The following is an 18,568-nucleotide window of genomic DNA, read 5'->3' on the forward strand; positions in this document are numbered from 1 at the left end:
ATAGAGTGTGGATTCCAAATGGACTTCAGGCAGGAGGGGAGGCAGCTGAGTACGTGGCCTTGCCCAGGTGGCAGCTTCTTGTCACTTAGTGCTCAATGACTCCTGTGAATTTGGACGTTTCGGCTTGTTGGCTCTTCTGCACCCTGAAGGGAAAGGGAGCATCTAGAAAGGATTGTTAATGTTTAGGGTTCAGGGTGGAATTTGCTCCTTAAATTAGGTGCCAACACTGCTCATTTTGAGTAATTTGGCAGTCCAGTCTATATAGAATAAAGAGTGAAGGATAGTATCAAGAGTTCCCCTATGCTGGAGCACATGTTTCAAGCTGTGGCTGCTGAGTGAGGTATACATACCCTCCTCTTTAAAGAGATGGAGTGGAAAACAAAACAAAAAAACCCACTTCTATTTCAGTGTTAGAACATAGATAAACAAGACATTTGGAAAAAAGCTTGTAATCTGCTTTCTGGTTTATCTGCTCAGCCCAATTTAAGATTGCTGAGGTTTCTATTATTCCTGTTGCAGTTGATAACAATACAAGAAAAGCAGAGTACAGAACACAGTTCCCTGCATGTTATTTGATTAGTAATAATTTTGCAGCAGGGGAAACATGGGAACTATCATGTCGTGAACTTACGTACCCTTCTGATTGGTTTTTCCATTTTTGAAGTATAGTGCACTATCTGCAAAAGAAATGTAGCTAAACCTGGAAGTTGTCCATATAAATCTCAGGAGGGAAAGAATCCAGAACCTTTGATTAAAATATAACATTTTGCTTTGTTGGGAAATAAATCTGATTTTGTTTGTTTGTTTTTTATTAAAAAAAGTAGTCATTTTTGACAGTGGGAAGAGAGAACCTGTTTCATAGGGTTGATGTGTACATCTGTACTGGAGTAACGCATGAACTTCACTTATTACTGACTTATTATTTACTTATTTCAGTCTGCAAGATGACACTAGTTTTCAGCTACTGTGCTTTAACTGTTGTGGCAGTATATGCAACTCTCTCTCTTTCTCTCAAAGACTGGAAGTACAAGCAGATGTGCAGAAAGAACGATACAGTTTGAGTGGAGAATCTGGCACAGTTAGCTTGGGAACAGTTAGTGACAATGCCAGTACCAAAGCAATGGCAGGATCCATTCTGAACTCCTACATCCCTTTGGACAGGTAAGAGAAACGTGGTGAAAACAGAATATTAATAAGCCTTGCTTATTAAAGGATATTCTAAGCATGCGTCAGCTGTTCTACTTTAGTGATTATACTTCAAAACCATAAATTTTGTTACAGATGGAATTTATGAGTGCTTAGATTTTGCCAAGGTTATTTCCGAAGAGGAGCATCATCACTGTAGCTCTATTAAGTGTTTGGTCTTTCAGACTTAGTATTTTCCTTTGGGCTGTTTATTTGGTTAAACATTTCTCTAAAACAAGATACATCTCTCTCACTTTTGCTGTGTATGTTGAAAAGCTTCGAGAGTTTGGTTTGCCATGTTAGCTGGCTTAGATGACCACTTACACTCGTGGATTCTTTCTTGTTCTAGGGAGGGCAACAGCCTGGAAGTGCAGGTGGATATCGAGTCCAAGCCAGCCAAATTCCGACACCACAGCGGGAGCAGCAGCGTGGAGGACGGGAGCGCTGCCGGGCGCGGCACCGCCGGCTGCTCCTCCGCCGGCCCGCAGGAGGGCAAGTCCGGCGCCGCCAAGTGGTCTAAGGACAACACGGCGGGGAAAAAGTGCAAAGGTAAACTGAGAAAGAAGAGCAGCATGAAGATTAATGAGACGAGAGAGGACATGGATGCTCAGCTGTTGGAACAGCAAAGCACAAACTCCAGTGAATTTGACTCTCCCTCTCTCAGCGATAGTATTCCATCTGTAGCAGATTCGCACTCCAGTCATTTCTCTGAGTTTAGTTGCTCAGATATGGAAAGTATGAAAACTTCCTGTAGCCATGGTTCCAGCGACTATCATACTCGCTTTACTACAGTCAGTGTTCTCCCTGAGGTGGAAAACGATCGCTTGGAAAACTCTCCACAGCCAAGTGGAATCCCTGTGCCTGTTCCAACAGCCCCAAGCACTGATGTTCCACAGCTGAGTTACATTGCTGAGGAAAGCATTAATAATGGATCTTCAACAGATGTAGATTTAGGTGTTGGTGAAGCACTGAAAGAAACAAACAACAATCATTCACAACATGCTGTGGAATTAAGCACTGCTATTCAGACTGAAATTTAAGTCTGTAAGTGCTGCAAAAATCTTTGCCACTAAAGAACCCTGTCTGAAAGCTGATTGAATTACAAGTGGCTTCTGTAAGTTTCAGGTGACCAGCAGAAGCAAGGTTTTAATACAACTGCATTTTCTATATACTTGTCTGATAAGGCAAAATACTTCATATGGATCTTCAACCTGTGTGAAGAGGCGTGCAGGCTTTAACCAAGTGCATTACAGCAGTACAAATACGTCCATGTTTTGTATTTTTGCCACAACTTTGCTTGAAAGCATATACTTGGTGTATTTAGAGAAAAAATGGTAAATTCTTAATATGTTAAATGCTGAAATGAATAATATGTCCTGCACTGTTTACTTGGAAAATATGGGGTTTGGGATAAAATGAGCATTAGTGACTTAAAACCACTCTTGTGTGAACTCTTAAATTTAAGGGAAGTAGAAGACCTGCAAAGACCTCTACAAACATACTTCAATAGTGAATATTCAGAATGATAATTTCGTTTCATAACTGGACACACCATATTTAGAGTGCATGTAGAATGAACTGCATATCTACAGATGGATGTAGCCTGTGTCAGAAATGTTTGTATGTGTGTACACTTTGAGCAGGGTTTTGGCATTTTACATAATTTCAAAACAAAAGAAATTGGTACTTCATATATGGTGGAATGGAGACGTTACCTGGGAAGATCAGTGGGGTTACCTATTCATCCATCCAACCAATCATGCGGCAGGTAAGGCTACTATATAGTGTATAAAAACTGTAAAATAACAATTGAGTGATTTATAAACACTGTAGAAAAGCAGATGCAGTCACCTTTCATTAGGGGGAAAATCGGTGCCCCATCAATTCTTGGTGCCTTTGGAAAAGACTGGGTTTGAAGTGCCTGGTCGTTTGAGGATTTTACTGTAGTGTTTTCCAGAATGTCCTCTTTGGCCACCTTGGATCACAAAATAAAATTCTAGTGAATAAAATGACTGTGGTAGATATAATAGAGTTATTGGCCTACCAAAGACTCACTCAGGCTTTAGTGGACTTGACATCTCTTTGCAAGACATGCCTGTCTTCAGTCCCAGAATCTAAGTGCAGTGCAATGACTGCCCAAGTGCAAAGATGGGTTCCAAATATGCTGGCTTTTTTTTTTTTCTTTCGCACATGAAAGATATACAGCTGAACACAAGCTGAAGTTGGCCAAAGCGCCTGTACTGTTAACATTTTTTTGCTAAGTAATTCACTAAAATGGAAAAAACGATTGTGAATCTCACAACGGTTAACAATGTTCTGTCTTGTGTTTCATGTATTGCCATTATGGTGCTACTGGAAGTTTGGTTGGATAAAAAAGAAAATGCCATGAGCTGCAGTCCTCTTCCATGACTTATCCTCACCAGTTTCAGTAATAGGCTTATAACACTAGTGCCAGTTATGTTATTTGGTAATGCTTGTTACAGTATTTGTATATTTGCAATTCAGTTTTGCTCAATAATATGCGTGTAAACTGCATATCTGAAATAAATGTCTAAATACTGACTTCTAGTGGTCTGTCATTTAGTGTGCTGATCAGCCTTATGAAAATGTGTATGTTCCCAGCAGGAGCTTTTCTTCCTGCAAGTTGCTGACTGCTCTCATCTCTTGTTGCCTTTAAACGTTTTTATTTTATTAGGTGTTCTTTGAAAGTTGAGTGCTCTGATACTTGGAAATGTAAGATCTAAAGTCAGTTGCATTTTGTACAAGACTTCAACCTCATTGCTTTTCTCTAAGATGAAAAGAAATCTGATCTGCCACTCTGGCAGGCAGGACAGTAAATGGTTTTCTGAGAGGGATGCGGCTCTGGCATGAGCATATTGCTCTTCAAACAAAACTGCATCATCTTAGCACAAGTCAGATCAGATTGCTGAGCTAAACTCAAACTCCTCCTCTGTCTGAAGTGACGCTCTTTCAGTTCACATGACCTGCACAGAATTAATTCTGAAACACCACAGATTGGCCAGAGTTTCTGAGTAACATCTGATGGGTTTTGCTTGGCTGAACTGCCTGTTCATTGCGTTCGTTTTCTCACCTGCACTTACTTGGGAAGTAAGAAAGTAAAACTGATGGGGTTGCATTACAGAGCTGGATCTGCCTCATCCCAAACCCATATGTAAGCTGTACTTCTGTCAGAGTGAATAACAAGAGAGTAACTCTTATGATGGGTCAGCTCTAAAGCTACAATTAGAGCATTATTTATACCATTTCCAGTGACAGCTGCTCAAAGAGAGAATAAGAAATAGGGTAAGTGAAGCCACATACTCTAGAAAGTGTAGCAGGGCATTCAGGCAATTTTTGCCCTGTCATCAGGCACTCTGAACTGGAAGTAAACAAAAATCTTGTATTTTGTAGGGGGTTGGTGTTAGCAGTTCCTTTTTGTCCTTTGTTCCTGGTTGATATTTTTTCCCCCCAGTATGAACATTTAAGAAATACAATTAATGAGAAGTAGATGTATTGAATTAAGATCAGCATTAACTGAACAAAGTACTTGCTGTTGATCATCTGATGCCAGTTGGTGAATTCTGATGTAATTTTTCAGGCCTATATAGAAATTTCTCTTTTACAGTCATGAACTGAGGCATTAATTGGTTCTTTATGCAGAGTCTGGAGAGTGGAACAGCAGTGACTCAGTGAGCCAGTCATGCTTCTGTCACTGCATGTGCAGACTTTCACCTTGGAGGTGAATGTCCTTCAAGACCTCCAGTTTTTAACCTCTGAGGAAGTGAAGTTTTGTGCAATCTCATAAGGCACTTCCATTAGTTTTCTGAAGCCAGATGTTATTTGCTCTGTGCAATAGGGCAGAGGGTGAACCTCCCCTCTGGTTTTTACTTTCAGTTCAGTTTTGAGTCTGATGTCTTGTGCAGCAGCAATAAAGTTATTGCTGATGTCTCAGGCTTTGAAAATGTGTGATTTGGCTTTATCCAGTACACCTATGAAATGGCTGACACATCAATATGCAGCAGTGCAACTCAATGCTGACAGCAGGGAATTGGGAGGTGGACCCATTTCAGTGAGTTTAAATCTAACTTTTAATTTCTCAAGTCAATTCTGCTGTGCAGGAAATTGGAAATATAGTTTACTCTTGTAAGTAAACTTTATCAATAGGCTAGCGTTATTTTCAGTCACTGAAATAATCTGACAGTTTTACATTCCACATTAAGAGATGACATTTAAGGTAAGTTCACTTTTGGATAAGTTTTTAGCAGAAAGCTGTTTTGCTGATTCATTTTGTGACTTTTTTATTCAGAGGTAATATTTCATGTGTAAGGCAGTCTAAACAGCAATAAATAAAGCACCAATAAATTTAATGCACTGAATTTTATCTTGAGTCTATAAAAAAGTAAAAGAACCCTTCTATTAATACACTAATGCAGGAGATGCTTCTCTTATTTATAGAGCTACCAGTGTAAGAATTAAAAAGGAACCTTTTTCTTTCATTGAAATAAACCACAGGAAAGGTCAAGTTTACATCTGATTTCCCAACAGAGGGGTTCTTTTTCAGAATTTTTTTTCATGATTCCTGGCCAATTTGACTAATTCATGTCAGATTGTGGATCTTGAGGAAATTTATTTTAATGTCTGCTATATCTGAGAATATTTGAGATAGTTACAATTTTAGATAGATAAAAGCCATCATAAAAGCTTTCCTCATGATGTTTGCATATGCTTTTTTTGTAGTAAAGCATCTGGACTTGTTTATTCTTCCTTTCATTGAATCAATTTCACAAACTGGAATGTACGAGCTGATTACTTTTTACTGATATGTAAACATTTTTGACTGACGTCTCTTCAAGTCATTCAAATTGATTTTTAAATAGTTGCCTACTTAATAATGCCACCACTCTCATGGGTAATAATGCTTAATAAGGATAATCAAGTAGAAGGTTGAAAAATACTAGAGTTAGTGAACTTAAAAACCATTAATATTCCATCTAATTCAGGTGAAATTGAGGCAATCTTGAGCAGAAACTTTGGAAATAACACTGAGATTTATTTGGAATGCCTTTATGAAATTACAAAGGTCTGAAGAGCACTGTTACCACCTTGACTGCTGCTCCTGCCAGCCTCAGAGGTGACAGCCACCTGGTCTTCTCAGATTTAATAATCTGGTGGTGCTGTGGGAGCAAAACGTTCTCCCCGTGAGTGGCAAAGAACCCCAGGTCAGATCTTGGTGAGAAACACAATCCCAGAGTGGTGACGATGTCTTTGTTACCCTCAGTCTCACAGGGTAGGAGAAGCAGAGAAAAGTGGCCATGGGGTACCTGGTAAACCAAGAAGCTTGTCTGGGAGGCACAGGGGGAGTTTGATATGCAAACCACTGAACTTCTGTGCCGAACAGGACCCCAGGTCTTGGAAGATGGCTCTGAAGATTGTAATCCTTTAGTCTCAATTTATGGTTTGTTGCTGTTCATATTATTATATATTAAGGGTATAAGACACGAACTGAGGGTATAGACTGTGGACAGGTGAACGTGATGTTAAATGAGGAGCTCCCCGATTTTCCCCAGGAAGGGGCACAGTCTTGTACAGTCCTACTTGCCTGTGTGAAGGGTGCCTGTGCTACCAGAATTGTTTGGCTTCCTCAATGCCACTATGGGTTGCCATCTCCCCTTCTTTAGTTCTGCAAAACAGTGCAAAATTGTTTGGCTTCCTCAGCTCCACGATGGGTTGCCATCTTCCCTTCTTTAGTTCTGCAAAACAGTGGCTGTGCAATACTTTCCCTAGAGAGGAGGAGAAGAGGCCATTCCTGTAGGTCTAGTTTATTGCCAGCATTATAGACACAGTGTAGTATAACTTGTGGGCAGTCTCTCAGCCTCCAAAGAGGAGATTTTGGCAAGTATCTACCAGGTCACGCATAAGGCTTTGCAATATCTTTTTAAGGAGATATAAAGTTTTCATGTAGGTTTTGACTGCTGCTGAAAGAAACTTGAGAAGGTGGAATAGCATCTTTGAGGGCATGAAACCATCTTGTGAAGATGTAATTGGAAAAGGTGCTGTGACAAGTCCTGGCCAGACACATAGGTTCCTTTTTCACTTGAGCTGGAATTCAGTGCACAGCAGCATTTCCTTGGGCTGTGCTGCTTGTTATAAAGGGTTTTTTGGTAGAGGAACTGGATTGTGTGGTGCATTCTGTTGCTGTGAAGGAACACCTTGGGCTGTGCTGCTGAAAGAGCTGCTTGGAGTAGCTGCCTCTAGATCTCCTCCTTGTCACTGTCAGACAAATTCAAAGTTATTGCAAAAACAAAGTAGCATAGCATATACTTAATTAGATTGAACCATAGATACTTTAAAGTGCTGTTGAGAACTAGGGGCAGCAAGAGTTGTCTCTGAGGTTGTTCAAAATCTTAGAGTCAAGACCCAACTCAGCTGTCAGAGAACTCACTGTGCAAAAAAAAAAAAAGGTGTTTTTTTCTGAGGAGACAGGTTTTATATTATTTATATACATGTATAAATTATATTTCTGTGTCCTTTATTATTTGTTTCTTTGTAAAAAGATTGCAACAGCTTTTCAGATAGAGTTTAGGATTTTGTGGTAGCTTCTCTGGCCTTGGTGGGAGGCTGCTGCCCAGAGGCCTGGGAGTGCAGCCACAAGCACAGGGACAGATGCTTGTTGGTGATGGTGCCCAGCTGTGCTCCCTCCTCAGATGTCTGTGCTGCTCCCTACCCTCTATCTCCAGGGCTGCAGGCCTTGCCTGCTGTGGGCCCCTCTATGCTAAATCTGGCATGTTTATTCCCTTCATGTCACTTTCTAATCCTGAAGTTTGGTTTCTTGTCCTCCTGGGTGATAGAGGCCCTGCTGCTGCTGAAGGTCGCTGTGGACAGGGATGTGCTGTGGGTCTCAGCTCTGCACTGTCCCCATCATGGCAATCCCCACCTGGAGCAGGGAAATGCAGTGTTCAAGGCTCTGCGCTGGGGTTGCCACGTGACCTTGTTCAGCTTCACTTCTGCAGAAAGAACCTGAGGTTCCCCCCAGCTCTCATGGAGCACAGAAAGCTGCAAGTGTAGAGTGGCCACCCAGGGCTGAGCTGTGCTGGCCCGGCACTGGGCAGGGCTGGGCACTGCGTCGGTATGGGGACAAGTGCAGGGCTGTCACTGCAGCAGCACATGGGAAGCCCAAAGGGAGTGAGACTGTACCACTGAGCAAATCTGTCCTGCTGCTCCTTAGCTGTGTCCTGCACAGCGAAGTGTCCAAGAGTGAGTGGACCATGTGACACCCGCAAACAGACCTGTGTGCAAAGCTCCTGCCGTAGCATTCCTGGCCCTGTCTCTAGCTCCAGGCTGTTCGTTTAACATGCACTCTGTGGGGCAGGTGAAGGAGGTAAAGTGCCTGCAAGCACAGCTGGGTAAGAGCATCCCCTTGCCGGCTTCTGGGATGATGCCTAAAATGTGATCAAACTGCTTATCATTCCCTTGAAATGTTTTGGCCTTAGATCAGGCAGCAGAGGGAACAGGTATCCATCTGGCAGAAAATCCAGGCTCCTCGCGACAGGTGGGAAGCTCAACAACAAACATGAGCCTGCTGTTGCACCTCGTTCATGTGCCAGGCCAGGTAACTGAGTAGCATTGGCACGTGACAACCTTGGCATCTGTCTGCACATCAGGTACCAGCAGGAAGCGTTTTGGTGGGCAAAGCTGACACAGCACGCAAGGTCCCAGTGAGCCAGCTCTGACAAAAGGACTATTATTACTTACCATCTCGACAGTAAGGACATTAAAATTCCAAATGGCCTAAATTTGAGCTGTTATGTTTAGCCACCAGACCAGTGCTGATGGCATTTATGGTGCTCGAGCTGCCCTTTCCTTGCTGGCTGCCTGCTCAAGACATTTCTGAGCACACCTTTCTGTGCGATGGGCACTTTATCCCTTTATAATCCCTCTCGCTTACAAGAAAATCCACTCCCATGTTGCTGAATTTATTTACAAGGGTGGCATTTATCAAGCACCAACTGAGAAATGGCATGGGGCTGCAAGGAAGTGGCACTGACACCAGTGCCCTGCACTGCCACAGTTGCAGGCTGTGTCTCCACTGACGTGTTACATTCCAGTGGGGAGGTCCCAGGCAGGGATAGTTATCCATGAGCAGGTGGGTCACTAGTTAGCTCAGCTGTACAGGGCATGTGCTCTGTGTGGCTGATCAGCTTATTGCCACGCTGGGGACCACACTTCACTTGCCCCTCCCTGTCACCTGCATAACCAGTGGTCTCGTCCTGGTTTTGTATGGCTGTTGGGTTTGGTTGGTTTGTTGTTTGTTTTCACAAAGGTGGATGTTAATGCTGTGAGGGGGTAAGTGACAAGCTTGAGAATGTAAGATTGTGCTACGATTTGGGTCTCTCTGCCACGAAGCCAGGTCAACTATTTGATGTTCTCTTGCTCTCTTCTAAAGACAAAAGGCTTTAATCTTTAAAGAATGTAAAAAACCCAGTAAAACAGGATGGGGTTTTTTTCCCTTCTTTTCCACTCTATAGTTTCTGGGTCCTGTGTTCACACCAATGTCCCACTCAGTGCCATGGTGAGCAGGGAACTCTTTTGGTCAGCAGCTGCTCATCCTCAATTCCACACCAGGGGTGCTGCTGCCACCTCTGTGCAGAGGCCAAGGACATTGTCTTTGACAGGTGACTCTGCATCTGCTGTTCAGCTGCAAATACTCAGGGCTGCAGAGATTTCTCCCTCTGGCTCTGAGGCTGTTCCCCAGACTAATGCAACAGGGACATATTAAGGCAGCCCTTACCTGCCAAACAAGTGGTTTTAGGAAATCCACACCTAAAGATATTCCCTTCTGCACCCCATGCCCACAAAATTACTTTAAGTGATCTAATGCTGCCCCACAGAAAGGGTAGGTTTTGAAGCCTGGAGGCCTTGGCTTGAGGTGTTCAGGTCAAATCAGCAGTACAGTCCCTAACATGTTTTATTTGCTTTTTGTCTTTAATTCTGTGTTTTTAAAAGTTGTTCTGCCTGTCCCTCAGGCCCTCCTAAATGCTGTCTGAAAATGCAGTCAATCTCAATGAAATCTGAATGAGGACCATCACCAAAATGACTGTAGGCACTGCAAATCCACTGCTGGCCTTACAGATGAACAGCTCATGTCAAACTTCTTTCATTTTTATTGTTTAGTTTCATGGACCATTTTTCTTATCCTTGAGCGTTGCCTTTTTTTTTTTTAAGAAACATATATCTGACTATTTGACTTCATTTTTCAGCTATTACAACATTTAATAGTTCAGTTTCTTCTTTGTTCCCTTGTACTTCAACATATAATTCTTTAACTTTGGAAGCTGAGGCCTAAAGTTCCTAGTTGAGACAGGTATGAGGGAACATCAGACAGAAGAGACTAGCGGATAATGCAGCTTGACCTGATGTTTAAAGAAGAGATGTAGTAAAGGATTAGTGCCCAAAACTCCAGGGGTCTGCTATCCATAGAGCAGGGTGTTCACAATTCCTGCATCAATCAGTGCCCAATGGCTTCTGCCTCAGCAATTCAGTGGGGAGTGAGGCAAGGTGCTGGAGGACACTGGGACATCTCCCAGAGTGGGGCTGATGCCAAGGATCTGCTGAGATCGCAAACCCAGCCTGGCAGCAGTTTCAGGAATGCAAGTCATCAAGGAAGTGTCTTCCCCTTTTGGGATCACAGACTGGAATGAGTTAAATAAACTTTAAAAAGCAGCTCCTGGTATGGGAGCAGGGCTGGGAACATACTGAAATTACTGAGACCAGTGTCAAGCCAGACCAGAGAGGCTACCTACTGAACAGCATGTGGGGTAGTTTGGGGGGTTGTCTATATACTCAATGAGCCAAACCTTCTGGTCTGCCTTAACCTGACAAGATCAGACACACAGAAAGGGGAAACCTATCTATTGTCAGGTATTTCCTCAGGGCTCAGTATAAACTTTCCAGCAAATCCTGCCCTCCTATGAGTCTGTAGAAGACAGTCTCTGCTGAGACATCCTCAAGATCAGCTCTTTGCTTCAGAAGATGGGTGACTGCACAGCCAAGCCCTGATTTGTCAAATCAGGGGGTGTTTGTTATTTAATCTGGTGCTGACAGCACCTGACACGGGAGGGTACAGAGCTCTGCCTGCAGCTGGTGACAGCTCCCTGCCACCAGCTGGGTAATGAGTTCATTTGCAATCATTGCTGCAGCTCTCAGTTTAGAACTTCTTAGTAAGGGGTCGTTTGAGGTTCTTGATCTGCAATCTCAGTCATTTTTACCTCAAACTGAATTCACTCTGTTTCAGCTGACACTCAAGGTGAAAGGCATTAAAAGAAAAGGTATCTTTCTGGACTACTGGACTGCTTTTTTGTGGACAACTTTTAGTTTTCTAGTTTAATCACTAGGGATTGATTAAAACTGTCCTAAAATTAACTATGATCCTGTATGTCTGTCTGTGAGCACCTATTTGTCTCTTTCTTCACGGACAAATGATTTGTCAAGAACCTTCCCTTTCAAAATCTCTTTTTAAGCCATTATCTCTTAAATAATGTCAGGTTGTCTCCTAAATTTACTAAATTATATTATGATTTGCTGCTGCAGACATTTTTATTTTTGTCCTCAGTGTCAAAAAACCCTTCACAAATGAGATACCTTCTAAGAAACAGCTGTGACTGCTGAAGTTTGTCTCTAAGGAGCATTTAGTACCTGGGGCGTTGGGTAGCACAGAGAAAGACTTGACTTCATCGAGAGCTTTTGACATTGGGCTCTTAGCTACAGTTACCAAGCAGTTAAGACTACTATTTTAAAACTACACACCTAATTTTTATGCTCTCTTTTCTGAACTACAGTTGGACACATACAATGAATCTTCTCTGAACATACTAAACTATAGTGGAACAAAACTGAAAGACTGAAATCAGTAACACTGAAATGCGTGAATGTGAACACTTTGACACCAGGACTGAAGAATGAAACTGGCACGTTGTTGCTTAATTAGATAAGATGAGCAACAGATTTGTCTTGACTACGAGAATCTCATATAAAGAGGACATTTAAAACCAAAAGCCATTGGTTGTTCTGATGATGCTTCAGAAACTAAAAGCTTTGTTCTTGGCACTCCAAGACAAAACTCATAATCCACTTCAAAACTGTAAGCCTAAAGAGTATTGAACCAGAAAAGAGAATCAATAATTGTCCTTTTCAAGAAAAGAACTTTATCAATATACACCTGAGAAAAAATTTCATTAGAACAACATTCTTAATGATATTTCTGCAGTGCTTGTGAGTCTGATATACATTTATAATACACGTTATTTATAACACAAAGAAGGCATCGGGTATTTGAAAAATTTAAAAGCTTCATCTTTGAAGCATTGTCAGAATCAAATACAAAACATAAGTACTGCCTGAAATAATAAAAAAAAAAATCATACTGATCCACAAAATTATTTTACTTTTAGTTTTATAAATATGCCTGTAAACAGAAACAGCTGATGTTTTAAATAATCCAATTACAAAACTCAGAGATAAATATTTCTATTGTGAAGTGCAGCCACTTTTTCTTCTGTTTACCACTGTCACTGCAAAAAAAAAAAAGCCAGGCAAACCAGCAGTCCTTCAGCACACACAGAAAAAAAAAGTAATTCTCTGTGCACTAAAAATTATTCACTTGTTAGAACATGCCCAATGTTTAACAATTTTGTTTCAAAGAGTTCCACGACAAGCTAATATATTATTCATTCACCTTTGCTACTAAGTTGTATTGTGCCAAAATATTTAAATCTGTTTTGTATAGACCACGGATAGCGAAGAAACAGATGGCCTATAGTAGTCTATCTGAAAAGTGTTAATACTTTTTGTAAACTTATTTTAGCAAAACTACTGCTAACTGACCCATTTATCTCACTTCTTTATCTCAAGAACTTAGAACTCACCAAATGATATAACAAGTGATGACTAAAAGTATATGTATCTATTGCACCATCAAGATATTTCACATTATATATATATAATGTAAAACATATTTTTCTATATATAATTAATACAATCTAAATAAAATCAATATGCCAAATAAAATGAACTCTGTTACTGAACACAGGCATGCATTAAGTTCTAGAGATGTATACAACTACAAGAAAAAAAGAGCAGCAAGTTTTAAATGTGCATATGCTGTCAAAACAAAATAAAATTTCAGCACTCCAGGTAAAGACCCACTTGAACTCATTCAAGTCTGCAGATCACAGATCCATCTTTTACACATGAACTATCCACATGCAGACAATAAACTTTAACTTCTTAAAGTTCATAAACCTTTTTAAGGCTCTCAAGATCTTCCAATGAGTACTGATCACTCTCGTTTTCTGAAAGTAAGTCAAACAGTTGCTGCACTTCTTCTTTTTCATTTTTGCTAAGAAGGGCCAACACCACCTGAAGAAAAAAAACCCACAACAATTACTTTATAATTGTTTTATATATTTTGTAATTATAAATAGCAGAGGATGACTGAAAATCATAGTATCTGACAGAGATACAAAACCAGTGTATAATTTCCTTTTAAGCTATGAAAATTTCCTTTAAGTTTCTGTGCAATTTAAGTACACATTCAATCTAGGTTCTCACCTTAAATCTTTCTGCTTTGCTCAAGTAGAAAAGGTGCTGATATACAAGGCCAGGATCTTTTCCAGCTACATAATGTTCCAATGACTGGATAAATATCAGAAGGATTTCTCCTTCAAGTTTGTTACTCAGCAGCACTGGCAATTTTTTCGGATCAGTAATTGTTAAAAGATCTGCACAAGCAGCTTTATCCTTATTGGCATTCACTGCATTTATAATCTGACCAAAGTCATAGGCATTAGATGGTTCACAAATGCGCAGTTTCTCAGAGGACTTCAGTGGCACATTCTTTTGAACTGCTTCTTTGGAAGTAACGTGATCAGTCACAACATCATCTGATGTAGCAAACTGTCTCTCTTCCTGTTCATCATGTCCAGTCACCTTCACAAAGAAAATGGCAACAAATCATTTTAATGTGGTCATATAGATAACCTGAATCTTCAGGAGCAGCATATATCCATCACGTCACTAGGTTAAAGCTGGCATTCTACTCTTCATAAAAGAAAGGCACCATTGCTCTTCTGTGTCCTACTGACCCCCAGAACAGCACCTCTCTAATTCATCTTTAAAGTTTTATAGTCAAAAGTGTGTGTTTTACACTTCTTTTCACCACTTGCCACTCCATTGCAGAAAGATGCCTGAAGACCACTGGGAGAAAGCTAAGGAAGAATTTATACATATATTAAATGTGGAGAACTGGAGTCAAGGCACCAGACACCCATGTTTCACTTCTCTGCTGTGCCTCCTGGACAGTACAGGTACATGGCAGCTCTATCAGGTTGCTGTTTGAAGTCTCACTGTGGAAGGAGAAAGCTCAGCATGGTTAACTGCCTGAATATCCGCTTCACTTCTGAAATTGCAGCCTGTATCAAGTTTCATAAATCGGTCGCTAGAATATTAACTGTGGGTTCAACTACATTTGCTAAAATCTATTTCAAGCCATCAAGAGTTGTGCAATTAGTATAACCTCACTAAAACTCATTGAACAGGGTCTCTCAAAGGATGCCAAGTATTTTGAGAAGTCTGAAGATACTGTATTGTGTAGTACAGGGGATTAGTCATTTTTTGAAAATACTGCATTGGACTTATAGACATTTTCTTCTATTTTTCAACAATCCTTAGAATAAAGGGAGAAATCCTGACTGTCTTTTATATAATTATAGCTTGATTAAAATGGCATAATGATGATAGATCAATTTTCTAATTTTCCTTACTTTTCTCTGCAGTCTCTTTTCATGGAACTACTGTGTACCACAGCAGGTAAGACAGCGTAGGCTCTCTATAGGGGGAGCTGTAATTATGACCACAAACATAAATGCTTCCTGCCCCACCCCTGGAAAAATTACCAGTGCCAGTAATGTAGTCGGCTGGTTCTTTGAGCAATGCAGTCACTTACCAAACCTCCTCTAAACACTTTCCAGGTCCCTTTGTTCGTCACAACTCAGAGCTTAACTAACACTATACCCAGATTATGCCAATTATATAAAATTCCATGAACTCGTGACAATGTGAAGCATTTCAAGAAAACAAGCTTTTTCTATATAAATAACTGCATTTCCATTATACCACTATTCTGAAATTACATTATCAAATTACACTATCACTGTACAGACTGGTCACTATGTATTTTAACTATATGTTTTTAAATTAAAGGGGGAAAAATAAATTCTTAAAGGACCAGCAAAGCTACAATCCAAAACCATCAGATGACTGAGAAAATCCTTTCATCAGCTAATTATACCCCGAACTGTGCGAGGCTGACATTTTGATCCTCTACATAACATTATATTGTGTGTTTCTTTGATAAGATCCTACAGATGTTTTACTCTTGCTCTTCAAGGTAGGATTTCATTTTTCAGACCCATAACTGTAGGACCAGCACAGGAGCAGCTAGCACACCTATGGACCATAGACCTTGGCCAGCACAGCCCCAGAGGCTGCCTGAGAAACAGAGACTTTACAAGCAAAACTGCTACGTGACAGCTGCATTCTGTAAAACACTTCAGTCCATGCAGGTTTTGTTTACAAGGAGCATATCCTCAAGTTTAGTGCCATCTAAAAGGACTTCTTCCATTTTTCCATATACTTCAGAGCAGTCCAAGCTTTATTATAGAATGTAATCAACACTGAAAACATCATATGTAAACATCCTCCAAGATGACCTCAAAATAACACAAAAAATACAACCCTACCCCCCAAAAAATCTAGAGCTAAGATGGGGAAAACAAAAGTTTTAATATTATCTCTTTGAATGTGTGGCTTCTGTACTGTTTGCTTTTAAAAAATGAACAGGTGTTCTTACCTCTTGTATGGTTACCTTCTTCCTTTGCTGTTGTGGACTGCCAGCTCCAGCACTGCTGTCAAGGTGAAGCAGTTGGGTTACCTCCTCTAGTTCCTTTTGTGCTTCAAGAACATTTGGATCTATTAGAAGTACCTTGTTGAAATCATCAATACTGGCTTGATAATTCTGTAAGTAGAAGGGAAAATCATCACTAGAAAAGTAAGTCTGAACTACCATACTGTCCTTTACAAATAAGAAAAGTAAAAATCCTAGGATCTGGATAGAAAGTAGATGAAAAAAAATCTAAATACAGACAGTGTAATTTATCTAGAGGAGAAAAAAGGAAACTGAGTTTGAGTTAATATTTTGTGACTAAATACTCCTAATAAAATATGTAATATGAAATAATTTATTTTCAGAAATATATTCCCTGTATCAAAGAACAAATTATTGAAGACTGCTGCTTTTAAGCATAATTGCTTACACTGTAACACTGCTTCAAGACTAATGTGAGTCCAGCAAGTTTGCATACTTGCTTTGCCAATAAAAGAGCATTAAATTGAGCTTTGATTAAAAATATACCTAATCTTCCTGGGCTTCAATCCAATAGACCATCTCTTACAGTGAAATTTTTGGTAATATTCGAAAAGATTGGGATTATATTATGAACTCTGGGATAAACAGGATTAGGACAAACACAGGGACAGAGTGGCATTAGGACACAGTTCCTCAATAATCAGTCTTGTAATTTGTTCAATGCTTTTATTTCCAATTTTTACATCAGAAATTAGTATTTTCTTAGACTAAATTTTCTGCAGAGACAAAGTTAATAGCATCAATTCTGAGGAAGACTGGAATATCACAGAAAAATATCAAGACGCCCCAAAGGCCGGAGTACCAACAATATAGATGAAATGTAGCAGTAAACAGTAAAAGACCATGCAGACAGTAAAAGACCAACATAATTTCTTGTGTGAGGGACCTAGTATTTTTTTGTTCCCAAATAGTATCATAAGGTTACCGTTAAGTCGTTTGTATTGTCATGGAAAAAAGTCCTCATGTACCAGCTGAGGTATTTCCTCAGCATCTGAACCATAAGAAAAGCACTCCTGTACCAGTCACTCTCATTCCTTCACACACAGAGTATTTTGTTCAATACTGCTGACCAGTATTCAAGGTGCAGAGACGCTGCACTAAGCCTGCAGGTGAACTGAAACCTCTTAGATTGTGAAGGAAGAGTGAGAATGAGGATTACGCAGCCTTAGCAGATGAATGCAGGAAGGGGCAGGCTGCAGATCAGAAATCCCCTACTAATTAAGCTAAACCATCTGAATTACAGATGCAAAGATTCACACCTACAGAGAAAAGGAAACACTAACAAGGGTCAGTGAACAGCCAACCCTCCTGGATTTAAAACTGCAGCCTCCCAGACTCCTCTGCAAAAATCATACAAGATGGCAGCACCCAGACTGGACTACCACCTGTAGGAGATGAGATCTGGGGTCCTGTGTCCTATGTCACAGGCCTAATTCATCACACAAGCATGATACTATCCTGATCTTCCCTTAATTACATCTTGGTAAATCTATTAAAAAAACCCTCATTTACTACATTAAATTCCACTGCAGCTTTTGTGGTTAAATATCTGGATATTTATATACAAGTAACACTTCCCAGCTTAGATAGGTCTTTGCCAAACTACGTTTTTAGCTCTTAAAATTCTTCATTAGAGACTCATTTGTCAACTTCAGATCACTTTTGTTGCTTTCTCTGGGTTTACAAATCACTCACATCCCTAGAATTAGCAATAATGAAGCATTTAATCCAACTGCAACAAAACATTTTGGGAGTCCACAGCTCAGACTGTTCTGAAGGAATCCATGAACACTGTGTTTCAGGTTGTCTTCAATAACACAAAAAAACCAGGTTTTTCTAGAATACTCAAAAAAGCAGAAGTTATTTCCCCAATTCTTGACATTCTTCATAAGTGTGTAATTCTTTTTTTGTGGACTGGTAGAATCACTACGTACTCGTATTTATACTGATTTTTACCAAGTTCAACAACAAAGTTAGAGGTGATTAATTCAGGTACCTTGGCACAGTTACAGAAAAAATATTATACAAAATTAAGGCTTTTCACCTTTTTTGAAAATTAATCAAACTTTCAGAATTTTATTGCTACTGTAATGGAGGACAAAAGATCCTCTGGTTCCTATGACTTGCATTTGGAATGACAACACAGGATGGGAATAGGATGGTGCTAAGCACAAACAGGTTGTCCTCAGGTGATTTGAAAGTTGAGAAACAATACGGTAATTCTTTGTTAAGGCATCAAACATAATGGAAATTTGAGGTAAGTCCATTCATTTGAAGGACAATGATGAAATCTGGCAGACCTCCAGTAACAAAGAGCAACACAGAAGAAAGCACTTAAGATGCTTGTTTAAGGAGACTTGTAACATTTAATACAAAGCAGATGACAAGAGCTGCCATTGAGAG

General features: G+C 40.1%; 2 protein-coding genes across 8 annotated transcripts in view; one reads left to right on the forward strand and one right to left on the reverse strand.

Moving 5' to 3' along the window:
- RNF19A (ring finger protein 19A, RBR E3 ubiquitin protein ligase) overlaps positions 1-3,747 on the forward strand; it is a 53,021-nt gene extending 49,274 nt beyond the window's left edge. For 4 of the 5 annotated variants that reach the window (XM_032689024.1, XM_032689034.1, XM_032689040.1 and 1 more), the window contains exons 9-10: positions 937-1,161; positions 1,535-3,747. In XM_032689024.1, coding sequence (XP_032544915.1) covers positions 937-1,161; positions 1,535-2,225 — 916 coding nt within the window. In that variant the 3' untranslated portion in view covers positions 2,226-3,747. The remainder of the gene's footprint in view (positions 1-936; positions 1,162-1,534) is intronic. The other variant, XM_032689058.1, reaches the window with a different exon arrangement.
- A 3,690-nt stretch (positions 3,748-7,437) lies between these two features.
- The window catches only part of SPAG1 (sperm associated antigen 1), a 41,838-nt gene continuing 30,707 nt past the window's right edge, over positions 7,438-18,568 (reverse strand). For 2 of the 3 annotated variants that reach the window (XM_032688996.1, XM_032689002.1), the window contains exons 17-19: positions 16,091-16,255; positions 13,792-14,169; positions 10,382-13,599 (exon numbers count right to left, since the gene is read on the reverse strand). In XM_032688996.1, coding sequence (XP_032544887.1) covers positions 13,468-13,599; positions 13,792-14,169; positions 16,091-16,255 — 675 coding nt within the window. In that variant the 3' untranslated portion in view covers positions 10,382-13,467. Of the gene's footprint in view, positions 7,456-10,381; positions 13,600-13,791; positions 14,170-16,090; positions 16,256-18,568 lie in introns of those variants that run through there. The other variant, XM_032689012.1, reaches the window with a different exon arrangement.

The sequence above is a fragment of the Chiroxiphia lanceolata genome, chromosome 1 (assembly GCF_009829145.1).
Source record: "Chiroxiphia lanceolata isolate bChiLan1 chromosome 1, bChiLan1.pri, whole genome shotgun sequence".
NCBI classification, from domain to species: domain Eukaryota; kingdom Metazoa; phylum Chordata; class Aves; order Passeriformes; family Pipridae; genus Chiroxiphia; species Chiroxiphia lanceolata.